This window comes from Chelmon rostratus, chromosome 5 (assembly GCF_017976325.1).
Source record: "Chelmon rostratus isolate fCheRos1 chromosome 5, fCheRos1.pri, whole genome shotgun sequence".
In the NCBI taxonomy this organism is placed as follows: domain Eukaryota; kingdom Metazoa; phylum Chordata; class Actinopteri; order Chaetodontiformes; family Chaetodontidae; genus Chelmon; species Chelmon rostratus.
Window position 1 is genome coordinate 30,220,243 of NC_055662.1, and position 9,652 is coordinate 30,229,894.

General features: G+C 44.2%; 1 protein-coding gene across 2 annotated transcripts in view; it reads right to left on the bottom strand.

Moving 5' to 3' along the window:
• fhip2b (FHF complex subunit HOOK interacting protein 2B) overlaps positions 1-9,093 on the bottom strand; it is a 17,633-nt gene extending 8,540 nt beyond the window's left edge. Inside the window, exons 1-11 of one of the 2 annotated variants that reach the window (XM_041937412.1) lie at positions 8,926-9,093; positions 6,604-6,682; positions 6,420-6,505; positions 5,247-5,330; positions 5,047-5,151; positions 4,574-4,693; positions 3,541-3,702; positions 2,565-2,764; positions 1,589-1,706; positions 1,308-1,384; positions 677-833 (exon numbers count right to left, since the gene is read on the bottom strand). In XM_041937412.1, the coding sequence (XP_041793346.1) occupies positions 677-833; positions 1,308-1,384; positions 1,589-1,706; positions 2,565-2,764; positions 3,541-3,702; positions 4,574-4,693; positions 5,047-5,151; positions 5,247-5,330; positions 6,420-6,505; positions 6,604-6,682; positions 8,926-8,976 (1,239 nt within the window). In that variant the 5' untranslated portion in view covers positions 8,977-9,093. Of the gene's footprint in view, positions 1-676; positions 834-1,307; positions 1,388-1,588; positions 1,707-2,564; positions 2,765-3,540; positions 3,703-4,573; positions 4,694-5,046; positions 5,152-5,246; positions 5,331-6,419; positions 6,506-6,603; positions 6,683-8,925 lie in introns of both variants that reach the window. The other variant, XM_041937411.1, reaches the window with a different exon arrangement.
• Positions 9,094-9,652: the final 559 nt, after the last annotated feature.

The window sequence follows — 9,652 nt, forward strand, 5'->3', positions numbered from 1 at the left end:
GTTTACGGCCCAATTTTCAACCCGTCAAAATGACGGACGGCCTTAAATTTTTCCCGTCGACTCTTAAAAAAATCCGTCAATGATGGAAAATTGTCGGTTAATGTAACCTCTGCAGACACAGAAATATAAAAGATGGAAATGTTTATTCAGTCTTGTTTAACTTAGATTTCGTTACAAAAGTCAGGCTTTAATTTGTTAACATAAATCACCCCTCCTCCTCCTGAGTCCTCACAAATAAAATATGAAATTTCGGGTTTGCTTCGGGCTCGGGCCTGCAAATCACGTCAATTGGTCGGGCTCGGGCTGGGTCGGGCTTTAATACTCGCGGGCCTGGGACGGGTCAGGCTGGATTTTTTGGGCCCGATCTTACCTCTAGTCAACACACAGTCTGGAGACCTGAAGGTCTGCAAACGTCTGAACGGGACCATCTCAGTATTTCCCTTCCTGTTTTATTTAATGTTTCCAGTTTAATTAGAGAGAAATCAGAAATAAAAGAAATGTAGAACATGAGCGATCACATCGAGGAATGTAAACAGACATCATCATTTCTATGTTGACGACACACCGCCGTGCTTCCCCTTTAAATCAGGTGAAACTTTCCACTGGACTCGACTTGATGGACACACGGGGCGATCACCTGCAGTGTTTCTGTCCCCGCAGGGCTCCTGTAGCTCACCTGGTCAGAGATGTGGTCGCAGTGCTGCAGCAGCAGGTGCATCAGAGCGTGTGTCCTCAGCAGGAAGCGAACCAGCTGATCCAGCAGAAAGGAGGACTGGACGAGTCTGACGGCAGCACAGAGGACGGAGGTTGAGACCAGGACCGCCTGCTCACACCTGAACCACATAAACACACCTGTACGTCAGAGGCAGGACAGCATCTGGATTCTACCTAATAGTGAGAAGAAGAATCAGCCCGCCCCAAATACTAACAAACTGTGTTATATGTTTTAGTATGTCTGAACTAAACCGTATGTGAGGAGCTGGACAAACACTGGACACAAACATACATGATGCCTTTACCTTTACGTTTCACACAGGCTAGAAGGTATATTTAAAAAAAGAAGCTGGATTAACGTCAGCTATTAAACTATTCCAGTAATTTAAGGATAATTTGGCAAAAAGATCGTGAGATCCACAACCAGTTAGTCTGTGGCTCACTTTTCCTGTTATATATTTATTCACACAGAAGCATGTTGACCGACAGTGTCGAGGATGTAGTGCAGAGGGTGGACTGGGCACGGGCCCAGTGTTTGTGGTGAAACCAGTTCAACATGAAACCCGTGAGAGAGAGATGATGTGTCCACTCACGTGTGCTGCAGCTGAGGCTGAACAACATCTAACAACCACAGCTGATGAACACACTGAGCTAGCTTCACCGCTAACACCTGCTGACACACACGCACACACACGCACACGCACGCACACACACACACACACACACACACACACACACACACACACACACACACACACAGACAGTCAGGTGTGAAGCTGCTTCTTTCAGTGTGTATGTGTGAACAGCCTATTAACAGTCAGTTATCAGCAGTACTATGAGCAGTATTCTCAGTAGTGTGCAGGTGTGTGTGTACCTCAGGTGCTTCTCTCATCAGGTGATCCAGGAAGTCGAACCAGGAGAAGAAGTTGGTCATGTGATCAGAAGCAGGAGTGTCTGACCTGAGATCAGAGCTGCGGCGAGAGAACTGAGAACTGGGAACAGACAGAAGAACTGCATTAATGAGTTAACCTCACTGACATCACAGACTGGAGGTCTTCCTGTGAGGTGTGTGTGGAGTGTGTGTGGAAGACAAGCACTGTCCTTCATCAACGTTTAGTCTAATGAGGTCAAACATGAACGAGGCGGGTGTCAGTCGAGTACGCTGCCTCCTCGACCTGCTCCAACACAAGACGTTCAAAGACCTCTGACATACAGGGCTTATGGCCTCAGAGTGGGGTTACCATGGCAACCATGACTGACGAGCGTGTTGGCGTCAAGTGTTTACATGAGAAACTTTATCAGATACTTTAGGAATACTAGTTACAAGAGCCAAAACACTGAACTGATTAGCTGATCAATAGATATTTTGATAATCATTTCATGTTCATCTGTTTTCTGTCACCATGAACTGAATCTCTTCGGACTGTTCAGACTAAACAAGACATTTGAAAACAATGCCTTTTTATTATAACGGCCATCTTTATTTCTTTCTCTTTCTTTGTTATAGACATCATGAATATCGGTTAACTGACAGTTATTAAATTAATAATCATGTCCAGCCCTGGAGTTAACTTTATTATTATGACAATAAACACTTCCTCTGTGAGTTCATGTTTCAGACACAGCACGCTAACTATAAAACCATCAAATACACGAGAACATCGGAGGAGCAGCACTGTGCTCACATACTGTGGCCTCATCTTTCTATCAGCCTTTATAGAAATATCATAGAGACATGGAGTCTCTGCTTCAAACGACAAACTGAGTGAACGTCTGTATGTTCTGCATTATTTCTTCATGGTGCAGTACTTGTAGGGTGTGTTTCAGTGTGTGTTTCAGTGTGTGTTCACCTCCACGGTGTACGAGGCCAGCTCTGAACCTCTCCAGGATCCAGACTCTCCACAGGCAGCAGGGTGTAAAGCTCCTGCAGCCTCCCAGCCAGCAGCTGTCCCAGCTGGGTGTGATCGCACAGAATCTCTGCTGAATATCCGGACTGGAGAGACGACAGCAGGAGGAGGCTCTCGTAGGCCTTCAGGCACACTGAGGGCGTCTGCGGAGGGACACGGCGAAGACCACGATGACACCAAATGACCACTTAGTCATGACAACACGCGGACATGACGACGTCGTGACGACATGACCAGATGATGACAATATCACATCATGACAACATCATGACAACATGACGAGGACATCACAACAACATGACGATGACATCACAACAACATGACGATGACATCACAACAACATGACGATGACATCACAACTCGGCGTGAACATGACGATGACATCACAACAACTTGCCGACAACATGACGATGACATCACAACAACTTGGCATCAACATGACGATGACATCACAACAACTCGGCGTCAACATGACGATGACATCACAACAACTTGGCGTCAACATGACGATGACATCACAACAACTTGCCGACAACATGACGATGACATCACAACAATTTGGCAACAACATTACGATGACATCACAAGACAACATCATGACATGTCAATGACATCACAACATGATGATGACATTATAACGCGACATCACGACAACATGACGTACAAATAAGAACCACATGACAACATGACGACCACATGACAACAGCATCACAACAACATGACGACTACAAGACAATCACACAACAACATCATGACAACATGATGAACACTTGACAACAAGACAACACATGATGACAACATGACGACCACATCGTGACAAGATGACGGTCGTGTCCTTGTACTAACACAAAGAATACATGTACTGTTGGATGTGAGTCATGTGTCAGCCTGTCAGTGAACTGTGAGCCAGTGAACTAACCTGACTCCTGGTGAGCCGCAGCAGAACTGACAGCAGGTCGTGCTCTGATTGGACCGGGCTGCAGGTAGATGAATCTAACGGGCTGGAGGGCGGCGGTGGCTCCGTGTGATTGGAGGCTTGTGTGCAGTGCTGTGATGGATCAGAGGCTGATTGGTCCAGAGACTGAAAACATCGACAGTGAGAGTGTTTGAATGAATAAAACAGCGAACACTTTATTTAGAACCACAGAAGACACAAAAAATCACAAAAGTCTGTCAAGTCGAAGTCTAACACGCTGTCAATAAGAATAAGACAGAAGTGGCTGAACTGAGGTCCTGTGTGGGACCCTGAGCTGCTGCTTCTTCTGTTGGGTTTAATGGCAGAAGGCATCTATACCTGTTACCTGTTGTGTTCCCTCCATCTGATGGATCATAATACCTTCACGGTGCAAATCATGTACATACATCCAAAGTGATCTCATTCATGACACGGTCCATTCTACAAACCAGACCCCAATCACTGCGGTCTAGCACACAAAGCTGACCCAGTTTATGATAACCATTCAACCTCTCTCACTGATAAAAGTCACCACGGACCAAACAAGTTTTATTCTGATGACAGAATAAAACTTCATGCTGCAGAATCTGACCAATTTCTGCAATTAAACAAAAAATTAAAAGTTTCTATAAGACATCACGGTGTCGATCCAACATCTAAAACAATCAGCTCTTGATGATGTCAGAGCGAGTAAAGACTAAAGGACACATCATGACAGACCAGCTCCGCCCCACATTCTGCCTTATGGGGCGGGTAATGTTCAGGTGAGCTAAGAGTCTGGTCCTGACCTGCTCTATAAAAAAAGTGTCCTGAGACAACTTCTGATTTGGTCCTATAGAAAAAAACTGAATAATTAATCTACCCAGCATGCATTGTGTGGCTGGTGTAGCTAACTGGTGCACTGAAGTTGGTGAATTACAAGTTAGTCTAACAGTTGTTTGTCAGTTAACTGGCAGCTGTTTGTCGTGAATGGAGTTTGTTGAAGCGGTTTAGTTACCTCTAAGACGTATCTGAGCATGTGTGGATCCTGTTTGACTCTGGAGCAGACGGCCAATAAAAACTGAGCTTCCTCCTTCTCAGTGTGGGAACCAGGAAGTGCACAGAGACGAATCAGCTTCTGAGAGCAGAGCAGAGGTGATGTGAGACGGTGACATCATCAGCACATGATTGACAGCCAGCATGTCTGGATTTATAGCAATGCCTCGCTGTTAACCTTCTTATAACTGTTTATAACAGCAATAACACTGTTCAACAGCTAAAACTGTTGATTACCTGTTTATAACTGTTCATAGCACTATTTTAACCTCTACATAACAGTGTTTATAACCTGACTACAACATCGTTTAAAACCTGTTTACGACCTGTTCATAACACTGTTCAGAACCTGCTCATAAGACTGTTAACACTGTTTTTATCGACACAAACATCTCAGCTTCTTTATAAATGAGAAACCGGAGCATCAGTGTTTACCTGAACAGGTCTGTAGACACTGACCAGCTGCAGGACAGGCTTCTGCATCTGAGACAACAACTTCGAGAAGAACAGCAAGACCTGCTGAACCATACCTGGAGGATACTGAGGAGGAGGAAGAAGAAGAGGAGGACAAACACAGAGTGTAAAATAAAATAAAGACAGTGGAAATATGTTCAGTCATGATCTCTTATTGTTACCTGAGCCTTCCCCAGAGTGCACAGAGTCTCTAACAGTTTGTGCTGCAGCAGATACTCCATACATGATCCCGTCTCATCCACGCCCTGTTCATCAACACATCAATAAACACATCAGTGATGAACACCTTTCTGTTAGTGCTCTCCCTCCACTTAGTGAGCTGTTGTTCTTTCATAATCAGTTGTTCTGAATATTAAATTCTTCTTTATTGTGATGTGATCATTTAAATAACAAATAGAATAATGTTATCTCTCTGTTCTTTAATTACTTCATGTTATTTGATTTATAAATGTCAAATCTGTCCCGCCTTGGCTTTTCTGTCCTGTCATTTCCTGTTTTATTTTGAAAGTCTAACTCTCCCCTTGTTTCAGAGCACTTCCTCATGTGTCAGCGGTGCGTCCGCCCTGATCACCTGTTGTCTCCACCTGTCCCTCATTACATCCACAGCACAGAGTCTGCTGCCCGTAAGCCTTTGTTCCCCGAAAGGAGTGATTTCTTTAAGTTTAACAGTCTAGTTTTTACCTTTTGTTCCTTGTTTTGTTCATAGCCGATTAGTTTTCCTCCTTAGGAGAGATTTTTGTTGGTCAAGTTAAGGTTATTTCCGTATCTTAGATCCTCCGCTATTCTAGGAGTGAATTTGATTTTGTACTTTTTTCACCTAGTCTGGTTTTCCTCCTGTGGGAGTGTTTGTGTTTATATTATTTTAGAGTATTCCTCCCTCGGGGGTGGTATTTTTGCTTCCTTAAACTTTTCATATTCGTTAGACTTATTCACCCTTCTCCTACATTCGGAGTTTTTCGTTGTTAGGTTTTTTGTACAGCGAGTTTTCTCTTCCTCTCTCCCTTCGGATAGTTTATCCATAGGGTGATTTCACAGCCTGATTTGTCACTCTGTCTCGAGGTCATTGGATGAAGTGTGTTAATAAACCTGACGTCTGTTAAGTCTCTGCGTCCGAGTCTTGTTTCGAGTCCCGGCCCGACATCCCTCTACGCAGACGATATGCTCCTGTACTTATCTGACGGCCTGCCACAAACTCACCTTACTAGATCTGTTTGGGAAAATATCAGGTTACAAAATAAACACACTCGTTTTGACTCGGGTGAGGGTGGGGGCCAGTCTCCACGATATCTGAGTCTCTGTAACGTCTCCAACACTGATGGAAACATGTGACTCACCTGTTGTTTCTCCTCGTACACCAGGATGTCCAACATTTGTCTGAGATGCCAGGGGATCTCTGTCTGTCTGACAGGACGACGCTCATCTACACACACACACACACACACACACACAGCTGATGACTCTGATTGGCTGATCAGGCAGTAACAGGTAACAGTGTGCCTGCAGGTTGAAGCTCCTCACCTGTCGTCTCAATGTAATAATTAGTTATAGCTTTCCAGTGATCCACAAACGAGTCCAACAGATCCACAGTGGGCTCTCTCTGAAAGACAGACAGAGAGAGACAGACAGGTAGGTAGAGAGACAGACAGAGAGACAGAGAGAGACAGAGACAGACAGGTAGGTAGAGAGACAGACAGAGAGACAGAGAGAGACAGAGACAGACAGGTAGGTAGAGAGACAGACAGACAGACAGAGAGAGAGAGACAGACAGGTAGGTAGAGAGACAGACAGAGACACAGAGAGAGACAGACAGACAGAGAGAGACAGACAGACAGACAGACAGACAGAAAGGTAGACAGACAGAGAGAGAGACAGACAGGTAGGTAGAGAGACAGACAGACAGACAGAGAGAGAGAGACAGACAGGTAGGTAGACAGACAGACAGACAGACAGAGAGAGACAGACAGGTAGGTAGACAGACAGACAGACAGACAGGTAGGTAGAGAGACAGACAGACAGGTAGGTAGACAGAGAGAGAAAGACAGGTAGGTAGGTAGACAGACAGACAGGCAGAGAGAGAGAGACAGACAGGTAGGTAGAGAGACAGAGCCCAGACAGACAGACAGACAGACAGACAGACAGGTAGGTAGAGAGACAGACAGACAGACAGACAGAGACAGACAGACAGACAGGTAGGTAGAGAGACAGACAGACAGACAGAGAGAGAGAGACAGACAGGTAGGTAGAGAGACAGAGCCCAGACAGACAGGTAGGTAGAGAGACAGACAGAGAGAGAGACAGACAGAGAGAGACAGACAGACAGACAGAGAGAGAGAGACAAGCTGTATAAAACAAAGTTGACTTGACATCAGTTAATGTTCAGACTGGACATTTCATCACCATGGAAACGGCTCAGGAGGAATGTTGTGAAGCAGAAAAATGAATATTTTGTGGCTTTCAGCGTCCTTTAGTGTTGCCGTCTGTTTGTTTAATAAATGACTGAAGGCTTTTCTGCCAGAATTCATGTTAAAATCACGGCAAAATAAGATACGACACTGAATGTATTCACATCGTATATAACAGAGTTATCAGTACACATACAGTACATCTGTTTTCAGCCAGAATGAGATGGACATACTTCAGTTTTAATAAAACTAATCCTTCAGGTATTTCTCTTTATTTGTCAGAGAGCCTTTTAAACTATTGCTTAATTCCTACATAAGGAAATGAAATGTTGTCTCACACAAAGTGTTAACAGACAATTAATCAATTACCAGAAAAATAAGAGGCGACCTCTTTCATAATCAATCATCACTTGAGTCGTATTTGATAAACCGACATTCATGAGTTTGAGGCAATTTTCTGCTTTTCTTGCATTCATGTGACAGTAAACTGGATTTTATTTGGTGTTTTAGAGTTTTGAAGAGTTAACAAGGACTCTGAGAAACTGTGAGGGACATTATTGATGTTTTCTCATGTTTGATAGATGATCAATCAATCGATTATTAAAGAACATATGATGTGATATGAGGATCCGTCTTGTTTCTATTAAATGTATTTCATCCACAGCCTGTTTAATTCTGTTATAAATCTCACTAACCGCCTCCGAGCACATGTGGAACATATTTGATCACATAGACAACAGCTCTCTGTTATTGATCAAACTGTGACGTCATGATTTCAAGCCTTCACGTGGCCACGTTATGTTTCCAGAACCGTCCCTGATATATAAACCAAACACATCGGCCTCTCGTTCATTCTCATGTGCGTTAATAAAAGTGTTTCATACTTATTTGCGAGTCCTGGAGACCTTTTCCTAATAACCTAAATAAAGTAAATGTATGTAAGTGGAGTATTGAGGGCGGGGGGAGGTGGGGGTGTGAATATAAACACAGCAGATCCAGCTGTGTGGCGTCATCAGAAACAGACGCTTCACGTGACGCCTCAGTTCTCCTAAAGCATGTTTCCTCGTTCCTTCTCTCCTTGCGTCTCTCCACGCGTGGGAGGGAGAGACGCAAGGAAAAGACACAAGTGAGGGAAACGAGGGTGCAATTAAAAGAACTGAGATGCGCCCCAGGTCGACACAGGTAAACAGGAACAGGACACCAGGCTAACTGTAGCTGTTAGCTTCACGATCACGTTACTCTCATTAACCAACGTGAAGTCTGAAGTAGTTTACCGAGTGAATGTTTGGTGTCCGTTTCACTCAGTCTGTCGGTGTCCAGGTGGGGACAGACAGGTGGACAGAGACAGACAGTCCTCCACCGCCACACTCTTGAACTCGGTGCAACTTTTTAGCTTATACAAGCTAACTCAGCTAACGGTAACCAGCTGCTAACTCACCGTCTCCAGCGCGTGCAGCAGCATGCTGGTTAGCTTACTGAACGTCTCCATTCTCCCGCCAAAACCGAGGGACACCGACTGTCCGTTAACCCGGTTACTTATCGGGTTTTTGCCAGTTTAGTGCAACATGTTGTCAACTCCACGAACAGCTGATGGCTGTGCGTCAACCTGAACGACGAACTTCCGTGACGAAATTTCAAAATAAAACAACACAACTAAAATGGCTGTTAACGCTTCAACTTAGGGGATTTCAAAATAAGAGCTTCGTTAACGAGGAAGAAATCTCCCAAATCAAGACAGTTTGTTTTTTATGAGGGTTTCTTCTGAACCACATGGGGTTAATTTAAACGTTAGATCACTGGATTTTAACTTTAAAAGTTTGGGGGCTTCAAATGAAACGTATTAAATATGATAACTGAATTCATTCACCTTTTTCACACTGAAGAAAACTATGACTAAATGACAGTTTATTCTTTCTGTGGTCGGTAGGATTGATGCTGGAGGCACCTGGTCTGGTCACACCTTTAGTTCAGAGGTCCGTTTCACAAAGCAGGTTTACTGAAAACTCCGAGTATGTTAACCCTGAAATGAGGGAAACTCTGAGTTTTCCGTTTCACATAGGAAGGTAAGTCAAACCAGAGAAAGAGGGGTAACTCAAGCCTGTTTCACAGACAGAGGTAAGTTAAACTCTGAGTCAGTTACCGCAGTAACTGACTCTATGAACCTA